At 48.8% G+C, this 23,707-nt stretch overlaps 1 protein-coding gene across 4 annotated transcripts; it reads left to right on the forward strand.

Moving 5' to 3' along the window:
- Positions 1-1,866: 1,866 nt before the first annotated feature.
- TPM4 (tropomyosin 4) lies at positions 1,867-22,597 on the forward strand. 4 transcript variants are annotated; one of them, XM_054693337.1, is made up of 9 exons: positions 1,867-2,014; positions 7,106-7,231; positions 11,237-11,370; positions 13,305-13,422; positions 13,962-14,032; positions 15,212-15,287; positions 16,987-17,049; positions 17,136-17,205; positions 18,192-18,594. In XM_054693337.1, exons 1-9 carry the CDS (start codon positions 1,901-1,903, stop codon positions 18,269-18,271), a joined length of 852 nt encoding a protein of 283 aa, XP_054549312.1. In that variant the 5' UTR covers positions 1,867-1,900; the 3' UTR covers positions 18,272-18,594. The 4 variants fall into 4 exon arrangements, with proteins under 4 accessions (XP_054549312.1, XP_037361964.1, XP_037361963.1 ...); XM_037506067.2 differs by lacking the exon at positions 18,192-18,594 and adding an exon at positions 21,227-22,597 and having other exon boundaries at positions 1,873-2,014; XM_037506066.2 differs by lacking the exons at positions 1,867-2,014; positions 7,106-7,231; positions 18,192-18,594 and adding exons at positions 7,604-7,782; positions 21,227-22,597.
- Positions 22,598-23,707: the final 1,110 nt, after the last annotated feature.

Raw genomic sequence — 23,707 nt, forward strand, 5'->3', positions numbered from 1 at the left:
CTGCTTTCATCAAACAAAGAGTCTGAGTCTGCCCTCCCGGATATGGGGAAGGGATAGAAAATGGAAGTATGGAAGCAGGGAAGGGTCTAGACTCAGCCCCCTCGGTTCTAAAACACAGAGAGAAGTCAATATCCTTGGAGCATGAGAGAGGTTCCAGAATGTTCTGTTTGCTATTGTTTCAGCCCGCAGGCCAATGTGGGTGGAGTTTTCACCATGGCAAAGAGGAGGCCGGCTTAAGAGGCAGTGGACAAGCAGGACTGGGGCAGATGGGATCTGGGAACTTAATAACTTTGATCCCCAGACTCCCCAGAGGCACTGCACTGCCCAGTCCCTTTATGCAAGAAATGCAAAGCCTCACAACCTACACACCATCCCACATAGACGTCTTGATGTTGGCTGAGGGTGCAAGACTCTATCTAGGAGTCCAGGGGGAGGGATCTTCTGATCTGGGCTTTGAAGAATGAATAGGAATCTCCTAGTCAGATAACTCTGTGTGTGCGTGTGTGTGCGTGTGTGTGTGTGCATGTGTGTGAGAGAGAGAGAGAGAGAGAAAGAGAGAGAGAAAGGGACAGTTATGTGTGTGTTACAGAAAGAGAAAAGGAGAGAGCACATAGTACATAAAGGGAATTGTATTTTGATTAGCAAGGATACTCTTACCTTCTGGGAACCAAACACTCCAGGGGCCACAGATAAGACCAAGGAGGCAAGAAGGCAAAGGCTGGCCCCGTAGCAGCTCACAATCCAAAAGCAATGATCAAATAATAATAGTAATAACTCCCACACTAGAGTGTGATGCTAGGGTCCAATCCAAGAGACATTCTGTGTTCATCAAGTGAATAAATCTTTCTGAATAAACCTTCCTGTCCCAATAGCTGGAGGAGAGAGGAACCCATGCAAAGGCCTGGAGATGGGACTCGGAGGCCTGGACTAGGAAGCGGCTGGAAGGGCTCTAAGCTCCAAGATGGCAAGACTTGGGAAGTTGGGCCTTAAGGCACCTCCTGTTCTGAGGGTGGTGGACAGCCACAAGAGGATTCTAAATGGGGGAAGGGCAGTGGGTGATGAGGCCTGAGAGGCATCAGGAAGCTGTGCTGGGCCTGGGAGTTTCAGAGAGATGGACATAGAGGCTTTCTCACCTGAGTGAGCTTGTTGCATGTGGCGGTGGTGGAGAAGAGGTGGAAACATAATGGGGCAGACATGGAGATACAGAGTTCCAGAGAAAAGACCAAAGAGATGAGGAAACAGAGGGAAATGGAGATGGGAAAAAAGAGAGAAGATAAGAAAGAGGGAGATAAAGAGAGACACAGAAACAGAGCTGGAGAGAGAAAGAGACGATGAAGAAAGGCACAGAGACAGAGACATAGAGTCACCGGAAGAGACCAAGGCCCATCCGAAAGGGGCAGGAGGAGTGCAGAGTCACAGAAGATGGGATGAGAACCCAGAGGGGAAGAGATGGGTGGGCAGGCGACTCTCCCCAGTACCCCTGTTTTGCACCCACCAACAAGTCCTCTCCAGCCCTCCCAATTACAAGCAGGAAATTGACCCCTACTCCAGGGCCCTAGCTGGGGTCCTTCTGGGCCAGCATTGTGCCTGCTGGTCCACAGGGACCTGTGTCACCAGGTTAAAAACGGAAACAGATCAGGCCTTTTTTTTCCTTTCAGAAAATCCTAGGCCCAAATAAGGTGAGGGCTGTGGGGAGAATGATGAGTTGGCCAAGTCCTCCTAAGCAAGCGAGTGGCAACTAGCCCAGTCAGCCTGGTCTTGGGCCTCCTCCAAGACTCACCCCAGCAGCTGGGCGGTGCGCCTGGGAGGCTATAAGGGCCTCCCTCCACCCCAGCTGCTCACTCACCGGCAGCCTAAGTCCCACTGCACACCCTCCACACCCACCTCCCCAAGCCTAGCCATGGAGGCCATCAAGAAGAAGATGCAGATGCTCAAGCTAGACAAGGAGAATGCCATCGACCGGGCTGAGCAAGCGGAGTCAGATAAGAAAGTGGCAGAGGAGAAGTGCAAGCAGGTGAGATGCCTCCGCTGGGCTGCACTCAGCTCTCCAATGCCTTCTCTGATCTGGTTCCCAGGGAAGAAAGGCTGTGGGGCTCAGGATGGGTGTTAAGGAAACCTTGGAACCTTGGAGTTGGGGTGGGGACAGGGGTTGATTTCTGACCAAGAGTGAGGGGACTGTTGTCTTCCTCAGAGAGGTACCTGGAGTGGAGAAAGAAGGGTGACAGGACTCACTCCCAATGGGAGCAGAGGAGACATAGAGACAGAGGGAGAGGGGAGAGGCAGAGAGGGGTGTGTGTGTATGTGTTTGTGTGTGCGCGTGTGCATGGTGGACACACTCAGTGTTGGTGTGGGTTTGGGTGCGGGTGCAGACATGGGAGTACACATATATATGTCGGGGTTTCATCATAAGGTGTATGTACTAGAAGGTGTGGTCAGAGGAACAATAAATGTGTGAAAGTGTATCCATGTGTATTTGAGTTTTCTGTGTGTGCACATGTGTGTATTTGGGTGGTGAGAGTCTCAAGTGAAGGTCACTGAGAACGAATGTGCATGGAGAGAGTGAGCTCGTGCCTGTGGGGAAGTGAATATGAAAGAGTGATGTGCCTGTGAGCCTGTGTGTGTTGGTGTGGAGTCAGCATGGGCGTGTGTCTGTGTCTGGGGAGAGGCTGGCGGTGCGCTCATGTGAAAGCTGGCGTGACTGTAATGGAATGTGCATTGTCTGGGCGTGCACGTCAAGGTGAAGGTGACAGTAAGGAGCTGTGTGTGCACATCAGAGTGTGAATCGAAAAAGTGTGGATCTGTGTCTGAGCGGTGATGGCCCCATGTCCATGTGCAGGTGTGACTGTGAACCTGTGAGGAATGTGGTGGTGGTGGTGGGTTCAGCTATAATAGCTACTGGGCAGCTCAGTGAAGGTCAGGACACCGGGGTGGGTAGAGAATTGAGGGTGAACATGAGAATACATGTCTGGGGGTGTCCCTGCTGTAAGTCTGGCTGGGGAAGGCAGAGGTGCCCACGGAAGGCAAAGGTCCTAAATCCCAAGTTTTGGAGACGAGACCTTGGGGGGCTCCTGAAACAGGGGTACATCAGGGAGCCAATGGAGGGGCAGTGAGGCAGAGGCTTGGCCTGGGCAGTGGTGTGGGGCAGAACAGAAGTCAGTCGTGTGGGTCCAGGTGACCTAAGCAGCAGGCAGAAGGAAGAGGGTCCCTCCTGTCCACAGCTCCCTGCTCCCACAGGAACCATCCACAGGCACCCCACCAGGGTCAACCACCAAGCCCTCAGGAGTAGGAGCATCTGGGTCTCAGATAAGCTCCAAGGAGACACCCAGGGTGATGACAGGTGCCCAACCCTGCCCAGCCCAGATGCCAGGCCAGCTTGGCAGGTAAAAGCACAAGCTCTAGGTTCAGAATGACCCCATTCATGGCTTAGTCATTGAGCACCTTGGACCTGGAACCTTCACCTCTCGGTGCCTCCACCAGTGTGAGAAGGGAAAGTGACAGCCTCCCTTATTGCCATGGCAGGATTCAAGGTGAAGGGGCAGAGGGGCAATTGGAACCCTTGTCCTAGAGCCTGGACTGAGAAAGTGCTTGATAAGTGTGGGACTGTTTCCTGCTCCACCCCACTTCCCTTTGGGCCTCCCCATCCCCCAGTGTCCCGGGGTTGCCCTAAGCAACTGTGACACATCCAGCACACAAGCCTCACCCAAATGCTCCCTGTCACAGACTCCCCTCCTCCTTTCCTATGCCCACCCCTGCAAGCAGACACCCATCCAATGCTAGCTCTCAGCTGTCACTTCCATCCATCATTTAGCACTCACCAGGAGGGCCTTAGTTAGGGATTTAGAGAAAAGCAAATTTATGACTAATTTTTACTAAGGTGTGAATAACTGATATTACAGAGCCTCCCAAGGCAGACACAGATTCAAAAGAGAAGGGTCCTTAAACCTTCAGCCACCTTTGTGGCCAAGGAAACAGGGACAGGTTCTCCAGCCTCCACTTGAATTTTCATTTTGTTCTTTTTCCCTTCACGAAACCACCCTCTTATTGGACTTAGGCTTGAATGCAAGTTGGATGGTCTTCTAGCTTTGTGTCTCAGGGTGCATTGCTCCCCGTCTCTGAACTGTCAGTGTTGTCATCTGTGAAATGGGGACAAACATTGCCTTCTTATGATTGGGCATGGAACCCAAGATTCCAGAGGTCCAAACAGTAGCCAGGGCCCCATGGGGCCCAAAGACCAGTCCAGCTGGGAAACAGAGGTAGAAGTTGTTGAGAGAATCCACTTCTGTTCCTTGTGCTTCAGGAAGCCAGAGAGCATGGGTCTCAGCACCCACCTGATGTTAGGGACTCTGCAGCATAGTCTAGATTCTGGACCCCGTCTGTCCAGTATGGAAACAACCAGGAGCCCCAGCCTGCCTGCTTCCTGTCCATTCCCTTCCCAGGGCAGTGATATCCGCCACTGCTGACCTTTGCCCCCACATCCTGCCTCAACCCTGCCAGGAAGCCCATTTTCAGAGACTAAGGTGTACAGTCCATGATCCTCCCAGCCATTTTACACACAGGGAAGCTGAGGCCCAAAGAAGACTCAAGAACCAGGGCAAGGCTGTAACACCAGCAAGGGCCACATTCCAACTTATGCTTTGTATTTGGAATTCAACAGAGGGAAAAGAAACAGAATTGTGTCTGTCTTACTTATCTTTCAGGCTTACGATCCTGCCCCTGAAGGGTGTGGGGCTGTTTGATTCATTCTGCAAACTTACCCCAGAGTTCCATAGTGAGCATTGGGCCCAGCCCCTGCTGGGGCCCAGATGACCTTAGCCCTGGGCCTGACTCCTGAGGAGCCCCAGTATGGAAAGAACAGAGCCAAACTTGTAGGGACACCCCGCTTTAGGGCCCAAGCCTGGGCCAGTGGGAGGAGAGGACTGGGGGGTACAGGGCAGTGTCAAGAGCTCTGCCCAGGGCAGCAGGGCAGCCTCCCAGGAAGAGGGTAACTGGCACTGGCTGTGAAGGCTCAGTCAGAGGCAGACATGTGGACTGTGGGTACAGCATAGGCTAGTGGTCAAACCAGCTTTGCAGTCAGACTGACAAGGGTCCCAACCCCCTCACTGTATGGCCTGGGGCAAGCCCCTTCCTCATTCAAGGACTCTCTGACTCTGTGACAAGATGGTATTTGCAATGTGCCTGACACATTCTAAATGCTTCATAACTCCCTGGACACCTTATCTAATATTTGTTGTCCAAACATTGCAGAGAAAGTCACAAAAACCCCAACACTCTTTACACCCAAAAAGCCCAATGCTGCAGAACAGGCTCCTGCACTTTCATGTTAAGAAAGAACTGTGCCTGTCACAGTTGGCACCTCATAAACACTGAGCCCTGGAGAGTTAGAAGGAAGTCACAGACACTGAGTCGCACTGACCTGGCTTGAAGGAAACTGGTTCATTTTTTGTCAAGGCAGAATTACAAAAGCAGCTGTAGGACACTCAGTGACCACCATGTCAAACCTTTAACAGGGTCATACAGATGGGCTTTGGAATCAGGCTTCAGACTTATGCCTGGAGGTGAAGGTCAGGCCTGCAGACCCGAACTCAGGTCTGAGCAGCTGGCACCTCCTGCTCCCTCCTGCTTGCCATGAACTTCCTTGGGGTGCCCCTAGGGCCTTTAGACAAAATAACCCCTCCACCCCAACTCTCTGTGGCACCTATGCAACTTTGGCCAACCCCCAAGATTTATCCCTACCCTCCTCCATCTCTAATCACACCCAGCAGCTTCCCAGATGGGATAACTCCTTGGGAGAGCAGCATTTTTAAGATCTGTACACATACTCACATAACACCTGGCACACTGTGCACCTCATCTCCAGGGTTAGCATGCGACCCAGATAAGATTTAGGGCTTAATCTAGAAGCTGCAGGTGCAGCAGCTTTTCTAACAAGCGTTTGAGAAGAAAAGAGACCCAAGTCAGGGAGAGGTGCAGGAAACAGGCCTGGCATGACGAATGGAGTTAGGGGCTTATCTTCACAAGAAATGGGTTCAAATCCTGTTGCTGTGTGACCTGGGGGAAATCACTTGGCCTTTCCGGGCCTCTTGCCATGAGAAGGAAACAGGAGAATGAAGAGGGGTCCAGTGGGGCTGCCTGCCCACTTTGGGAGCATGAATAGGATCAGGTCAAACCACTGGAGACATGAGTCAGATCAAGACAGGGGCTGGACATGATCACTCCAGCCCTTAGTGGGGGGCAAAAGGGGTAGATACAAACAGGTGGGGGCTTAGAGGGGAGGTAGAGGCTTCCTGAGTAGACCCTTGACTGGTGTGTTGGGGGGATGGAGATGGAGAGGTGAAGGGGTCTGTGGTTTGTATCACACAGACTTGAGCTCACATTGGGGGGGTAAGGGGAGGCAAACTCAGGATAAACGAGAACTGAAACTTGGGGGGATATAAGGGATATCTTTACTCAAATGCACAAGTCAGATGTGCAAGAATTTGAAAGATTTAACCTGAGTCCTGGAAGTCCTCTTTGAGAAGCAACTCTTCTTGCCAGGCCCCCAAAGGCACAGGCAGGGTGGCTCTGAGGTCTTCAGAGCACTTTGTGAGAATGTCTGAAAATGACTTTGGCACTGGAGAGCCATGGCAGGTACCAGGCAGGAGGAGGGCAAATATCCACTTAGAGAGTTTCCCTGGCTGTGAGCTGGAGGAAGGGGACAGGCTGGGGAGAAGGGGGAAGTCCAGGCATAGACAATGAGGTGCCCCCTTTCTGCTTAACCCAAGGAAGGCTACATCCCTGAAATTGGAATGCAAAACTAAATGTGTTTATGGGAAATCTGCGGGGACTTCAGTTTCAAGCTGGACTCAAAACTCCAAGAGTACTGGGGGACCCCCTCCCTCAAAATGAGCACAGCAGTTCCCAGGACAAGAGGAAAAAAGTGAAAATCATATTAACAGGTAACACTCATGAGTGGTGCACAGCATTGTTATCCCTGTTTTACAGATGAGGAAACTGAGGTTCAGAAAGAGTTGCACAGAGAACTCTCCTACATGTGGGGGCCTCCTGCACTGCGGGGGGGTGGGTAATGCCTCCCAAGCTGACGCATCTTCCCCCCATCTGTCCCCAGATGGAGGAGGAGCTGACGCATCTCCAGAGGAAATTGAAGGGGACAGAGGACGAGCTGGACAAACACTCCGAGAACTTGAAGGACGCGCAGGAGAAACTAGAACTGACGGAGAAGAAAGCCTCAGACGTACGTGCGCAGTAGTGCGGGGCCCGCGGCGGGGCCAGCAGGGAACCCCTGGGCGGGGCCCCCGGGCAGGCGGCACCCGAGGAAGAGGGAGGAGGAGGAGGAAGAACTGGAGGAGGTGGCGCCTCCCGGTGCTTTCTCCAAATAAGTCCCGAAAAGGGGCCCCTTCCAGCAGCTGCGGCCAGCGGTGCCGACGTCAGGCCCTCCCCCAGCGGTGCTGACGTCGGCGGTCAGGCCGGGTGACCTCATCGCCCCACGACGGCCGGGCCGGGGCGGGGAGAGGCGGGGGCGGCCCCGGCGCTGGCAAAGGCTCGGGGGCTGGGGCGCGGCCGCTGCTGCTCTCGCCGGAGCCGAGCCGAGCCGCGCCGCGCCGCGCTCCCCCGCTGCCCGCCGCCGCCGCGAGCGCCCCCGCGCCCCCCGCCATGGCCGGCCTCAACTCCCTGGAGGCGGTGAAACGCAAGATCCAGGCCCTGCAGCAGCAAGCGGACGAGGCGGAGGACCGCGCTCAGGGCCTGCAGCGGGAGCTGGACGGCGAGCGCGAGCGGCGCGAGAAAGTGAGAGCCCGCGCCCGGCCCCGCGCCGCCCCGGCGCGCGCTCCCCTCGCCCTTCCTCGCGCGGCGTCGCCCCCACCCACCCCATCCGCCCGCCCTCGCGCCCCCGTCGCGGGCCGGCGCCCGGCCTGGCCGCCGAAGCCCCCACCTCGCCTCCATCCCCCCCCTCCCCGGCCCGGAACGGGGTGGGGGGCGCACCTGGGGCGGGCGGGCCGGCCGGACGGGAGGGGGGGGAGGGGGCCGGGAGGGGCGCGCTCTCCCGGCGCCGGGCTGGGGCTCCGCGCGGCGCTCCGACTCCGGGCTGTGGCGCTGGCGGGGCCGGGGTAGGGGGTGGAGGGCGAGACGCCCCGGGAGCGGGAAGTGAGCGTGGAAACGTGGAGTTTCCATTGTCTAGGGCTGGACTAGCCGCCACGGACTATGGGGCCACTGCACTTTCTCGCCTCTTCGGTGGCTTCCCAGCCCCTGCCGAACTTTCCCAGCTGTTCCCTGGGGCGCGGCGGCGGCGGGGCGACGTGTCCGCTCCAGGGTTGGGGGGCGGGTGGGGGGCGGAAGTTGTATCCTGAGCCGCCGGCCTGGACATTCCTTCCCAGCTGGTCCCTGAGGGACCCCGGGCCGAGGAGCCCCGCCTTCGTCCTGCAGACCCTTGGAATGTTTGCGCCGGGCGCTGGACTCACGGCCCTTTAGTTTGCCTCCGTCGCGAGGCCAGAGGCAGATCTCGGAGGTGGGGGCCTCACCGGCGTCTCTACGTACTCCCCCCACCCTCCCTCCCCTGCCCCACCCCCCGGAGCGGGGCAGATGGTGGGAACCCGGGGATCTAATCCCATCTCTCCTACCGCTTGTTCTTAACCCCTAGGATCATGCAGCTCCCGTCTCTAAAATCGAGTTGTCTACCCCTAGGCCTTAGGAGTAAAACCTCCTGTTTGGCATCTGGCACATAGTGGATGTTCCAGTCTTGATTTTGGTTTTTGTTTTTTTCGTACTCTTCCTCTACCCCCAGAAGCGCTCACAGTCTTGTGGGGGTAAGGGAGAAAAATAATGCTAATGGATTGGGGTGGGGGGGGGGTGAGTCCTTGTTTTGTTATAGGAGCAAGACAGGGAAGAAGCCCACCTGGGGCAGAGGCTTCAAGATGGAGGTTGAGGGGGTTCCTATAAAATAGTTTGATGGGACCAGCTATCTGACTGGGCAAAGACTCGGAGGCAGGCAAGTTGGGGAACCCCTGGAAGTCTAGGGTCCTTGAAAGCTGGAGCTCTGGGACTCAGGGTGGAGACCCCAGAAATGGAAAAAGATAACTGGCCAGGCAGAATTGTGTGCAGTGACAGATCTGGAGAAGAGCCTTGGCCTGAGTTGGAGTTTAATCCTATAAGGGCTGCTCTGGCATGAAACGGGCTCAGGAACTCTGTGTAAGCCTCAAACAGTAGCTGGTTTGGCCTCTTTCATACAAGTAACCAGCATAACCCTCTGATCTCATCCCAAGTCATCTCACTGGAGGACAATTACTTCTGCATAAAAATGGCCCTTTGCCACCAGCCAGAGCTTGGGAGTGGGACAGGAAAAGTTTTGGGAAAAGTTGTGACTTCTTCAAAAGTTTGATTTTCAGAGCATTCTCCTTTTTGGTCAGGAGGAGGAAAACTGAAGAAAGTTCTTGGGTAGAAACTGCACCCAGAAAAGGGGGGTGGGGAGGAGGGTGCTTTCTCTTGTAGAGAAAGCCAAGAGCAGGCGTGTGGCAGACTTCTGGGACTGTCTTCCGACAGCTGGTTTCATTTAGATTTTTGTGTGATTAACCGACATCTTCCTGTTCCTTTGCCACATGTATCTAGCTAGCCTCTTTTACCTTATAAGGGAAATCCTTTGTAGAGTGTAGAGGCTTTGATTGCAGGAAGGGGTGGAGTCCAAAATGACTAGCAGTGACTAGCAGTTTTTCAAAAGTACATATATATGTACTTGTGTACATAAATGAATATGTCTTGGAGCCTTTTCAATTCCAGACAGTTGAATGTATGCCAAAAGCATGCTTGTCGGGATCCAGAGTTCCCTGCAAAAGGAGTGGCTCAGTTTTGTTTTTCTGAATGATCTTAAAAATCAATTCCGTGACTGCTAATGGCTATGGGCTTTCTTTTTGGACTAATGGAAATGTTCTGGAATTAGTAGTATTGATTGCACAATATTGTAAATAGACTCAAAACAGTTGTGGGGCAGGGGATCGAAGGGGAATTGATTACTAGCTCCAGTTGCTGTAGAAGGGGGTATGGAAGGGGAATCAATTTCTGGCTCCAGTTGCTGAAGGAGTTAAGAGCCATATCATTTACAAAAGAGTGAAAGATATCTGCTCATTGGAAGGAGAGGTGACATTTCTTAAAATAATTCATCAGCGGTTTTAGTGGATTCTCCAAATTGGTGTTTCTGAGGAAATTTGGACCAGAAACACCTGTGAGAGTTTTCCCTCCAGTTGCTGCTAGAACTCAAGCTGAGGCATCCCTGTGTTTTGTAGTAGTTTTGGCCTCATTCTGTTACCCTATTTTTTGCTGTATAAACTCTGGGGGCAGGGGAAGGAGTGGTTTCCCACAAATTTTTATAGCCTTCCCCAATTTCAAGATTCTTCAGTTTATCTTGATGTGAAGAAATCACTGTGGCTTTGCACTTCCCTCCTCCGTGGAGCTCTATTTCACTGACTTAATATTCTTTCCAAAGTGTGATTGGCCTCAGCTCCCCTGCAGGATTCAGGGTGTAGGTTCAGAAAGGGTGGGAACTTGAGTAGAGCTTAGGTGGCCATTATGACTCTGTGACACTAAATCTCAATGTGCCTCTCCATTTTCCCACCTTTAAAATGTGTGAGATAGGCCAGAATAAAACAAGGTGAAATCTCAGTGGTAAGAACTGCCCTTTTGTGGGACTTCCCATGTGGTGGGTACCCTTCTAGTACGGCCCTCATAGGTGTGTGAAGAAACCAAATTTTCTCTTTTATCTTTCTGTTCCCTCATCTCTCAGTCAGAAATAGTGAAGGACATTTTTCCCTCAGGCCTGCCCTGCCAGCATGACCACCAATTATATGGACTGAGGCTTCCATAATCAACATTTAACTGAGGCTTCTGTATTCTTGCATTGTCATCGTTCAGGTGACTGGGTGAGCCGGGTCACCCATGATCTTACTTTCAGGAATCCCAGAGAGAGGCCAGTGCCGGAGTCTGTAACATACAGTGTCCTTGTCTCTCTGTTGATTTGACTGTCCATCCTGTTTATCATTGAGTATCAGATGTTCCCCTATGGTTTCAGAAAAGATCATGTGGAAAATTCACATTCTCCAGACAAGAGGATGTGAATTCCTTGCTGCCTGGTCTCCTGGGTGTGCTTTGGGGGCATGGGTAGCTTGTTAGCTAAGGGAAAGGGTGCCATGTGAGTGGGGGCTCCCACCACTGACTGGCATGTTACTTAACCTGGCTGCACCTCTGACCTCCCCAGGCCGAAGGAGATGTGGCAGCTCTCAATCGGCGCATCCAGCTGGTGGAGGAGGAGTTGGACAGGGCTCAGGAGCGCCTGGCCACAGCCCTGCAGAAGCTGGAGGAGGCAGAAAAGGCTGCTGATGAAAGTGAGAGGTAAGGAAGCTAAGTGCCTGCTTCAAGGAAATGGGGATGGTACTGGGACCTCCCGGGGCTAGGGTGAGAGTAAATGAAGCCACGTGGACTTGCATGTGTGCACGTGTGTACAGCTGCATGACCACACCCTCTCTCTGGAAGCCATAGCACACCTTATCGATGTTCTAGACACATCCATTTCCAGGGTGATGTGAGATGCAGGGGGGAAATGGATACGTGGAATGATGAATAGTGCTGTCGGACAGACCTTGGGCAACTGTACATTCAGGCCTGCAACAGAGCTCTCCATTCTCTGGAGCCAACTGGTTCTCTGGCACACCTGGGCATGGACTCTGGAGGGCAGATGGTGTAATTCACAAAAGCAGCCATCACCATGTAGTATCCCTGGGTCTCGGTGTGGCAGCAGCATGGGCCAGGCAAGTGGTCACTGCACAGCTACTACATGGTTACACAGAATTCACCATCCACCAGCTTCCTGGTATGATCTCCAAAGGGTTCATTTCTAAGTATGTTGTTATGATCATAAGCTGGAGGTTACAAAGCAACTGGGGAATGTTGGGGGCTCACTGAGAATTGCCTAATTGGAGATTTCTTTGAGTCCAGTAGAACAAGGGACTGTCTCCAGAGCACAAATTCCAGTGCAGTTCCTGCTTCAGGCACTTAATAGGAGAGGGCAGTGGCTCAGGCAGCCCCCTTGAAGTGTGGAGAATCTGGCCATGGGTTGCTCAAGGCTGTCTGGGGCCTGGATTAGCCGCTGCCCACATTCATAATCAGACCAGCAGAAGTGGCTGGATGTCTGACTTCCAGTAACTCCCCACAGCAAATCCTAAAGAGTGAGAAGGACCCCCAACTTTTGTTGGAAACAGTTTTGATGGAAAGAATTCTATACTTTGGGGTCCTCCCACTGCACTTACTGTGTGGTCTTAGGGAGGTCAGTTTCTTCTCTCCAGTACTGCAGTGGGCTTTCTGAGCTTGCTCACACGCTGAGGGTGAGACCTTGTAGAAGTGTGATGGGTACTTGACAGCTGAGAATGGTAGTGACTGCCCAGATGGAAGTATTTACTACACAGCAAGAGGTATGTGGCCCTCTAGGCAAACAGGAGATGCACCGCTACATAATCCTGGGTTGCTCTTTAGTGGTGTCTGATTTACCTAGTCCTCCCCACGGGCCAGAGAAAACTCATTTCAAGGCCTGCTGAGTTGTACACTTCCAGCTGTCCCCAAGACACCTTCCTTTCCAGACTGAATGTATCCACTTTAGTTTAGCTCCTCCTTCCCCATCACCACATTGGTGCCTGCCTGTCACCTGGGTTTCCCACTGCAATCCATCCATCCATTGTTTTGGTTTGAAACCCGCCAGTGGTCCCCTGGCCTTTCAGCATGAAACCGTCAGCATGTCTTTTGGGTACCCAGCTTGTGCTGTAGCCACCCATGTTCTTCCATTCCTCTGGGGCACTCTTAGCACTCCCACTGAAGGGTACCCCTCTGTTCTTCACTCGCTTGTGGACTCTCTTCTGGAAGGCATAAGCACCCCCTCCCCCACACAGGCAGAATTCATCACAGCCTTCCAGAAGGGACAGCCACAGTGGCCCGGGCTTCTGCTCACATGGTTGGCACACTCTGTGCCTTCTTCCTAGATGATGAGAAGCATTGTGGAGCTAGAGGAGCACATATTCTGCAGCCAGACCACTGGGGCTTGATGCCCAGCTCTGCCTCTTAGCACATTCCTAACCTGAGCAAGTTACTCAGCCTCTCAGTGCCTGTCTTTTCCTCTGTCAAATGGGCAGTTGTGAAGTTTAAGGTACTTAGTGCCAGTGTTCAGTAAAGGGGAAGTGAGTTCTGTGGAGTCTGGCTCCTGATAGATGTCAGAGAAGTGAGGTGTGTGGTGAGGCAGAAGTGTGTGTGTGGAGTAATGACAGTGTTGCTCTTTGCAGAGGAATGAAGGTGATAGAAAACCGGGCCATGAAAGATGAAGAGAAGATGGAGATTCAGGAAATGCAGCTCAAAGAGGCCAAGCACATTGCTGAGGAGGCTGACCGTAAATACGAGGAGGTGAGTGGCGCTGGTAGATGACAGCAGCAGGAAGCAAGGAGGAAATGGATCTGCGAGAGGGAGGCCCATGGGACCGCCTAAAGGAAGCTCTTGGTTAGGTCAGCTGTCTTTCTGTGTCCACATCCGTTTTTCCAGAGATGAACACTTGGCTGGAAAACTGTCTTCCCCAATGCCAAAAAGTCCTGCGGAACTCTGTAACACCTGCTGGGGAAACCAACCGATGATCATTTTCTGTCGCACAGCAGGGTGTTTTGGCAGTTTGGCTAAAATTGAGAATTGTGGTTCTCAGCTGTGGGCTTTCAGACCACAAAAGTTCAGTCCCCCTTCTGCCTGCTTCCATGATCTCATCTTTTCCTGCCCCACTCCTGGGACCTGAAGGAGAAAATTTAGATTTTCCCCATGACTATCTGAGATGAAAAATCAGCAGAAAGCTCCATGTTGTAGGTAGCCTGGACGCAGCCTCTCTGTATTCAGGCGGGAGGGTACCCGCTAGCCATGGCTATTGGGGATCAGGATCTCAATCCTTTCTGTCTCTGCAGGTAGCTCGTAAACTGGTCATCCTGGAGGGTGAACTGGAGAGGGCAGAAGAGCGTGCTGAGGTGTCTGAACTGTGAGTAGCAAGGCTCAGCTCCTGGAGCAAAGCAGGAGAGAGGAGTAGGTTTTGTTCGGAATTGACTCCGAACTTATAGGTCAGGTGCATAGGCCTCTAGGACTCGTTGCCTGAGCGATCTCTTTGCTCTTTCAACCTCCAACCAAAATGGGTTTATTTGGCAACAACAAAAGAGCAATTAGGAAAGTGCAGTCTTAATGGCGACACACGAGTGCCCTCCCCTAGAACTAAATAACTAAAGGGGCTTGGTTCAAAGATGCCTCCTTCCTCCTGGGTCTGGAAGCAGTATCACTTCCTGTCAGAGATCAAGCATGTTGGGTCCTGTAGTTTGCTAAGAGCTGTGCATGAGGGCTCTTTCAACCTTCTGACCTCATTTCAGTAGGATTTCTGTCTGTTAATTTTCATACCTCCATGCCTAGCAAAGAGAAATGGCAACTTTTTTTCTTACGGCCCTGGGAGGTGCTGCCCATGTGTTGACTCATCCCACAGGAATATTGGGAAATAGAAATGAGACAGGCAGAAGCAGAAAAGCCCAAAAATCTCACTGTCCCAGATAGGATATTTTAGGAGGCTGTGCCTACCTAAGTGAACACTGACCTGTGGAAAGTACACTGCACCGTCAGTGTTTAAACGCTTTGCCCCTGATGTCATTGTTTGGCCTTGACACATTACGGGGCAAAGGTGAGAAGCTTGGTGAGAAACCTTCAAGCTCAAAAAATAAAACCCAAAAAATCTCCTCTCAGCCCTGGGTGAGGAATGCAGCCCCACAGAGCATCCTGCTGTGCTGATAGAGATCTGGTTTCCTAAATCCATCCCAACCTTGCTTCCTGGAGTGTCGGTGCAAACTGATTGCACTCCTCCTGCCTCCCAAGCTATCTCATTCTTTTCTGGAATCAACCTCATCAATCATGGATTTCACAAGACCCTGTGACCTCCCTGCTGGCAGAGGCCCAGTAGTGCTTTATAAGCCTTCCAAATACCCCTCGGCCTGCCACGCCTTTGCCTGGCAGGACAGGGTTTCCATAAGTACACAGCACTAGACCTCAGAGAAAGCTATTAACATTTTTCTCCTGCATTCCTTCTGGGGGCCCTAGGCAGTGTGGATTCCTCCTTTTGTAAATTTCTTTTAGGGGAATTGTGAGGGAGGGTAAAACACAGAAACCCTTTGTCTTTGCACAGAAAATGTGGTGACCTGGAAGAAGAACTCAAGAATGTCACTAACAACCTGAAATCACTCGAGGCAGCATCTGAAAAGGTGGGTGGTTGGCTTGAGTTGGAGTTAACTGGCCAGACTTTCTTCTTTTCTTCCCCTGAATTGCACAGGAGCATGCTAAGGAATCAGGGCCAGGTCTCTGTGAGCAGTAGTTGTGGTGCTCTGCAACCAGGTTACACACACACACACACACAAAGAGGGGTCCAGTGGCCAGATTTTCCTGTTCTGCGGGGTCCTGCACCATCTTTTATCTCCATTGCCTATGAGGCAGAGATAAGGAACATGAGGTTGGTACCTGGTCAGGCCCCTTTTAGGGAAACCTGAGCATAACTGTGTAAATACCAAGCCTCACTGTCACCTAAATCCTGGTTCCTCAAGCAGTAGGTATCAGAGTGGAATTCTCTGCTGTTCCTCAAGCAACAGGTATCAGAGGCTTTTTAGGCTGAATCACTACCCAAGTCAGTTACTCACGACAGGAAAGAACATTAGGAGCAACATACATGCTCCTCTGTGGCCTGTCCTGTCCAAACCCCAGACCCACCTCGTCCTCGCTTTGGGCTGCATTCATCTTCAGTTCCAAAAATGTTCTGTGCTCACCTGTCACTGCCCCTTTCTCTGAACCTGCTACCCACTCAGCCTGGAGTGGCCTTCCCTTGTGTCTTTGCTTGATAACCTCATGTTTTCTTAAATAGCTACTTAAATAGTGCTCCTTCTGAGAGGTTGATGTTTCTCAGCTGGGTGACTCCCTTCTTTTCATTATATTTGACCACATCCATTATAATCAATCACTCAATTAACTACATGCTTTCCTTGTCATATGTAGGCTTCAAAGACAGGTACCTTGTGTTTTTTAGAGCTGTGTCACCAGTGCCAGTGTTGTGACTATTGTACACAAGGATATTTAGTGAATAAGTGCAACCCATGTGTACATGCCAAAGGCTGCCAATGCCGGGGGGATGATGTTAACAGTCATACAATTCCTGCTTTTGAAGAGCTGAATCCATTGGAGTCAACTGACAACATAACAGAGTATGCTGGAACCTCAACAGAGAGACCTTGGAAAATTGGGACAGGTGTCATGGGGAGGTACAGAGCATGGTGACAGCCAAGAGCTCAAATTTCTGGTAGTTTGTAGGTGTGGCTTGGTCACGACATGCAACTCTCAGCAAATTACTTAACCTCTCTATGACTCTGCATTCATTTGAAAAATAGGATGGAGGATGTCTGGTGATGTAGCAAGCAGTTAATAAATGTGGGCCAAAATTCATCTGAGTTCAGCCTTGAAAGACATACCATTTCTGATCAATAATAATGGAACATTCCATGCAGGGAGCATCCAGCCATAATGTAGGGCTGGGAGCCCAAAGTACACAGGATGCATTTGGGAAGCAGCCATCCCCTTGAGGAAGTTGGTGGGAAGTGGGGCTGGAGACAGAGATGAAGCCAGCTCCTGGGAAATGCCTTAAATAACGTATGGTTCTTTCAGTCATCCGCTCCATCACCGTCTTTTATCACAAATAAGCCTGCTCAGGCCTTCAGCTGAAAACTGTCCCAGAGGGACCATCTATTGTCTCAGCTTCACATGCATTTCTTATGCCTGGAAAGAGCCTTAGTCTCCTTTGCTTCTTAGGCATGTTGACAGCATTCAAGCCCAGACAATGCCCCAAGAAAGGGGAAGCTTGCATTCTTTTGTGCTTTTTCTGTTCTCATTTTTAAAGTAGTGTTTTGGTTTCTCCCACAGTATTCTGAAAAGGAGGATAAATATGAAGAAGAAATTAAACTTCTTTCTGACAAACTGAAAGAGGTGAGTATGATCCCACCACCCAGCTAGTGGCTTGAGGTTTCTCAAGGCCAGACTTGAAGCAACCGTGATGCCTTCTTCTCCTCTAGGCTGAGACCCGTGCCGAATTTGCAGAAAGAACAGTTGCAAAACTGGAAAAGACAATTGATGACCTGGAAGGTATGAAGTTACCGCATAATTGTTTGCTCTGCCTCCTCCGATCTGACACCCCCACAAACAGTTGGGGGAAGTCTGTAGAGGGGTTGAGTTGGGCTTCATTTGTCTTGGGAAAATGAAGTGCAGAATGATGTCACATCTGGAAGAATGGAACACTGGAATAGGACAGTGCAAATCAGATTCAGACTTGGGTTGCCATTTTTCAAGAAGTAAAATATCTCTGCCTAACTAGCCCCACATGTGAGTACAGAGAGCCAAATTTGGCTGATTTTTTTTTTTTTAAGTCTTTAGAATTTCCTTAAATTTGCTCATTTCTGAGATGCCTTCCATGTTTTAAATGCCTTGCATTTTTACAGAAGCTCTCTCCCAGAGAGCTCAAAGCTTATCAGAATATGAGAAAACAGAAATAAAATGGGAAGACCTGAGTAAAGACTCCAGTCCACAAGTCTGGTGCCGACGCATCCCCAAATTTGTTGAGGAGTTCCAACTTTAAAAATACTATCCTGTGTTCTTCATGAGATAATCCCTAAATTCCAGAATTCGGGGGTTCAATCAAAATCTCCCACACTGCCTATCCCACCAAGAAAGGAGGCAAAACTCATCCCACAGACCATGCATCTTAGTGTTCGTTTGGAAAGCAAGGCTTCCATATAAGGGGAAATGCCCCATTTCAAAGTATAACCTTTGGACCTGGTGACATCATTATGAGTCAGAAATAACCTGGTGTTTGCAGCGGAAGGTTGGCAGGGAGAAGCTCTAGTTGCCATTCTTTTAGACATTCACATGGCTAATTCCCTGCAGAACCTCAAACCACTCAGAAATCATTCTGTAGGTCTTTTGTTTTTTCACTCATTTTACTGTCTCCTACTTCATGCTTTCTCACTTTTTTTTTCTGCTTCTTGTTGCTCATCTGTGATACTCCATTCCAACCCTCTCATTCTGTCCCCTCTGCTGCTTCTGAACTCTCCCTGGGGCCCTCCACCCTCTAGATGAGCTCTATGCTCAGAATCTCAAGTACAAAGCTATCAGCGAGGAACTGGATCATGCTCTCAACATGACCTCTCTCTAAGAGGCAAATGGGTGCTGCCTTCTGTCCCAGCAGTCCTGACGTCTGTCTGCTCACTGTGGTGCCTACATATCCTGGGGCCTTCTAGAAGCTCCAGTTTCCTGCTTCCTGGTTTGATCTTTTAAGCCATCCCCAGCCATATCTGTGACTGCAACCGGAATAAAGACAGGCAGTCCTCGTCTTCATGCCTTCTCATTCTCTTTTTCTCTATTTGCCACCTTTGAGCTGTAGCTCTAATGCCCTTTACTGTGACTGTAACAGAAAGTGGGTGATTAGGACGAAGAGCTCATTTCAAAATGAGTTTAGGGGAGGTTGTTTTGGAAAAATGAATATAAAGAGGAATTGAGACAGAAGTTTCCACTTGACTAAAATAAATTGGCGATTTTAATGCCATTTCCAGGTTCAAGAGGCAGTCTGGAAGATGGCTTGGACGTAAAAATGTCAGTTACTAGGACAATTTGAGGTGGTTGAGGTGGTGCAAGGGAGAACTGGAGAAACTTTGAAACTTGAATTAGAAAAATTTATGAAGGCCTGCCTCCCTGGTGGCGCGGGGATTAAAGACACAGTGCTATCAAGCTATAGGCAGCCACTGCAGCACGAGTTCAATCCAACCAGGGAGCTACCCACAAGGCAGGGCAGACCTCTTCTGTCTCACCCGCTGCTCCCCTCAGCAGTGTATTTCACATGATTCTTTTCTAATAATATGATATAATTTGGCATGAGCTTTCAAACACCGTGTTACCGGGCTTCTGCAATAGAAATCACTTTGAATGGAGGCTCCTCTAGCCTCTTAAGCAGCTTAATAGAGTCAGCAGAACTTGCAAAAACAAGCGGGCTTGTGCCTAAAAAGAGGCTACCTATGTATGGGTCTGGATCTACGATTCAAATAGCGGCAGTGGCATTTTGGTCTCCTTGTTCTCTCTCATTTGTTTTCTCTCTGTTATACTCTGAGAATGGTGCCTGGGGTTCCCTGAGCCTGCATTATTCATGGAACATCTATCCAGCTCCATCTTGTGGGGGGATGTTCACCTATGAAGCTCACCTCTATACCTTGCCTTTAGAAAACAACCATACACAGAATTAAAGAACACCCCATCAGTAAGAAAAGGGAGTGAAGTGATTCTTTCCTGAGTTCCAAACAAAGCTGCCTGACATGCTAACTTCTACCTGCCCCCCCCACCCTGCCCTTATACTTGAGTTAAAACCTTGCTTTGGTTTAGTAAGAACCCATAAAGTTGGCATGTGGGTGCTAACAGGTCATGCTTCCAGTGACCAAAAGCCCATGAATTTTTCTTTTTTAAAAAAGATTTATTTATTTATGCGTACAAGAACTGTATGCCAGAGGTGTGGAGGGTGAGAGGACTCACCAGAGACAGAGCGGGGAGCAGAACAGACAGATCTACTGAAATACACTGCTGAGGGGAGCAGCGGGTGAGACAGAAGAGGTCTGCCCTGCCTTGTGGGTAGCTCCCTGGTTGGATTGAACTCGTGCTGCAGTGGCTGCCTATAGCTTGATAACACTGTGTCTTTGTTTAATCCCCGCGCCACCAGGGAGGCAGGCCTTCATAAATTTTCCTAATTCAAGTTTCAAAGTTTCTCCAGTTCTCCCTTGCACCACCTCAACCACCTCAAATTGTCCTAGTAACTGACATTTTTACGTCCAAGCCATCTTCCAGACTGCCTCTTGAACCTGGAAATGGCATTAAAATCGCCAATTTATTTTAGTCAAGTGGAAACTTCTGTCTCAATTCCTCTTTATATTCATTTTTCCAAAACAACCTCCCCTAAACTACCCATACCCTTGTACCCCCTTCCTCTCCATGTTCCTGTCATCTACCTGAACTTGTACATAAGCTCCTCCCCTCACACATTGCCACATATATACCCTTAGAAAGATGACAGACTGTGTAGGAGTGGGTTTTTTCCTTTGCTCTCTGTTCATTCCTGGATTTTTTCCAGAAGTTTGTATTCTGCATCCTTTGAAATAACCGCAGCCTTGCATATCCAATCATTCTGGCTAACTGAGCACCTAAGTGGACCTTTATTTATAGATATTAGTACTATCAACCCACTAATACCTGGTGACAGTCTATGGGCCTGCCACAATTCTCAAGGGCAGTTAACACTTTAAGGCAAAGTTACTTTATCTCAGACCTGATAACACAGCCACTTAATAATGTACCCTGCAGTCTCACTGAACTTTCAGCAATTTACCTGGGGCTTGACTATATTACTATGGATACAAAGACAAAATGACACAATTATACTTGGAATTTAAATAGCCATTCCCAGAAGCTCAAAAGGAAAGATTGCTTACGGGGTTATTCTCTCACCAAAGGCTCAAGGACTAATTAACTGGCACTAGGGGGAGAATGTATTACATCACCCATATGTAGGACCAAAATTTTATGTCTGTATAGCACTTCATAGGTTCTGAAGTATTTCTCATTTGTTCCTCATAATAACCCCATACCACACATTGGTATTGTTAGCTTCATTTGATAGATGAGGAAACTTAAGACCTAGAAAGGTATAGATGGATTACTTCAGTGGCTCAATTGTGGCTTACTTCTAGGTGTTCTGACTTTCAGATTGCCAGATTTAGCAAGTTGGAAGGATGCCCAGTGAAATTTGAGTTTCAAATAGTCAATGAACAATGTTTTAACATAAGTATATCAATGCAACATTTGAGATGTACTTATATTTAAAAATTGTTTATCTGAAATTAAAATTTAACTGAGCACCCTGTATTTTATCTTGCCACTATATCTGATTCTCATACTTAGTACTTAGTTATTTCACAGTGGTCTGCTGTAATGAAAATGTGAAGTACTTTATCTGCTATCATTTTGACTATGTCAGTTTGGAGTTTAGAAACCATTTTTTGTTTTTTGGTTTTTTTCCTTTAACAAAGATGCATATTAATTTATTTTTCCCCCCACTCTTAATCCTCACCAGAAAAACTTGCCCAGGCCAAAGAAGAGAATGTGGGCTTACATCAGACACTGGATCAGACACTAAATGAACTTAACTGTATATAACCAAAACAGAAGAGTCTTGTTCCAACAGAAACTCCAGAACTTTTGTGTCTTTCTCTTCTCTTGTAAGAAGTTTCTTTTGTTATTGCATCTTCGCTTTGCTGGAAATGTCAAGCAAATTATGAATACACGGCCAAATATTTTGTATCAGAGAAGCTTTGGGCACCAGTTAAATCTAATTCCTTTCTTATTTTCAAATGGCACCAGCTTTTTCAGCTCTATTTTTATCCTCAAGTTGCATGTATTCCTAAGGTAGGCAGGGTACATATTTTCATAAGAATGAGGGCATTTGGTTCCTGGGAGAATAGACAACCCCACACTTTCAAAATGCAAACTCCCAATATCTAGTCATGGGTCCAACTTCTGCACTATTTGGTCATACAATAGAACGTCAGGGACCATCACAATAAAGTGGGTGAGAATACCTCACTTAGAGCCCAAAAAACCCAAAGGACTGGAGTGCCTATTGAGCAAGATCAGAAAGCACAGATTAACCTAATCATCTTGGCTCTTTTCCACACTCTACCATATAGAACAAACATCCTCTTAGCAGTCCACATGAGAATGCTTGGGAAATGGTAGTCACCATAATTACCCAGATATTTTCAGGGCAGATCCTTGACCATGATCTTCTACGTTTCTTTCTAAAGAAGCAGGCATTTTATTCCAATAATGACCCATGCTTGTCTGCTCTGGTGCCACCCACTCAACAGGAAAGAATATGGCAGAATTCAGTCCTATTCAGGGAAACCATGCCAAAAAGACTGCCAGTCATCAATAATTGAGCAAGAGTGTTTTTCTATTAATATACATTGGCCAGCAGGGGCCTCTCTGGCAGCAGAGTATGGGAAACTGGAGATTTATCTAGGGATTTAATTCCTTCTTCAGGACCAAGTTAATAAATGAACAAGAAACTCCTGATTAAACTGGATATGGAGTAATTTGTAGACAAGGCTGCACACTTTGGCTTTGTTATATTTCCGCTTTCTCGGTTAACATCTCAACACTGAAACATTCCACATTCCCCAGTAGTGTGGGGGCCGACTCAAGTTTACAACTGACTAAAAATCACCCTGCTTCTAGCTTACTCGAATCCTCTGTCCCCTCACACCTATTTATTAAGCATCACACTACCCAGGAGATACACTAGCAAACTGTGCAACTGAATAAAACCTACACTTTCATTTAGATTCTTGCAACTGTATCATATGTAATAGTATCACTTTTTCTACATTTTGGTCAAATAAATTTTTACATAAACTACAATTTGTGTGTATTTTACAATGTTTGTGGACACATAAGCCATTTTAGTTCAATGAATATGAACAGGATGGAAAGATAACTTCCAAGAACGTAGCACGTGCTATTTATTTGCTTTATAACATGACATGCTGTAAAGATTATGACCTTTATACATTTACCGCCGTAATACAAAAGCTCTGCTGTCCTTTGTTATCCCAGTCCTGCTAAGCTAGGTTGTGAAGGATGAGTACATGGTCCCAACACTGCTTGAGTCAGGAAAGCAGTCAGTCCTGCTGCATAAGACTTTCTATCTGTTACATATATAAAGAAAAAGAAAGTTGGAAAGTAGACTGGGCCCACACTGATGAGAACCTGAACTTAATTTGGTCAGGAATGAAAAACCACTGAAGACTATAGTAGTAACTCAAAGCAAAATATTAAGGAAATCCACTGAGATTCATTTTTAAGACTGGAATGGGGCAGATGAGCCAGGAAGATCAGTAAGGGAGATATTTCTGTAATCCAGGATAGTATTTGCCATGGAATAAGAAGGAAGAAATTATCTGAATATACAAATTTTTTTGTTGCCAAATACAATTAAAATTATTTCCTTCATATTCAATATTATCTGATTGGAATTTGCTTAGATGGCAGATGCAGAAAATGTGACTAGGGCATATAATCCATCCCCCTGCCCCCACCATTATTAAAGTGTCTTCTTTCCCTCCTCCCCACACCCTTGGGCTAGAATCTAATCTCAGGATACTGTGTTAGTCATCCTTGTGCACATAACATGTGATTTGGCTTTGTTAAAATAACCTGTCTAAGCTTTAGGGGGAGTTCCCAGCCCCGTGAAGTATGGGTAGAACTGAGGGTGAGGTTAAGACCAGATTGTGAGGACTTAATCCTACCCTTATACCAAGGGTGAATACTTGGTAAGTGTTTTATAATAAACACTGATTGGAAATGGAGGGCAAGATTCAAAAGCTATTTAGAACCCACTTAACCAGGATGAAAGTGATGTTAACAAGAACCTGGGTTTCACTCAGACAGTAATCCAGGGAAAGCTAGTGTAAACAGATGAGTTCAGTTGTGGACATTTTGAGTTTGAAGTACCTTTGAAAAACCCAAGGCCAAATGCCCAGAAAGCAGTTGGAAA

This window comes from Talpa occidentalis, unplaced genomic scaffold (genome assembly GCF_014898055.3).
Source record: "Talpa occidentalis isolate TD23 unplaced genomic scaffold, MPIMG_talOcc4v2.1 talOcc4.12, whole genome shotgun sequence".
Lineage (NCBI taxonomy): Eukaryota > Metazoa > Chordata > Mammalia > Eulipotyphla > Talpidae > Talpa > Talpa occidentalis.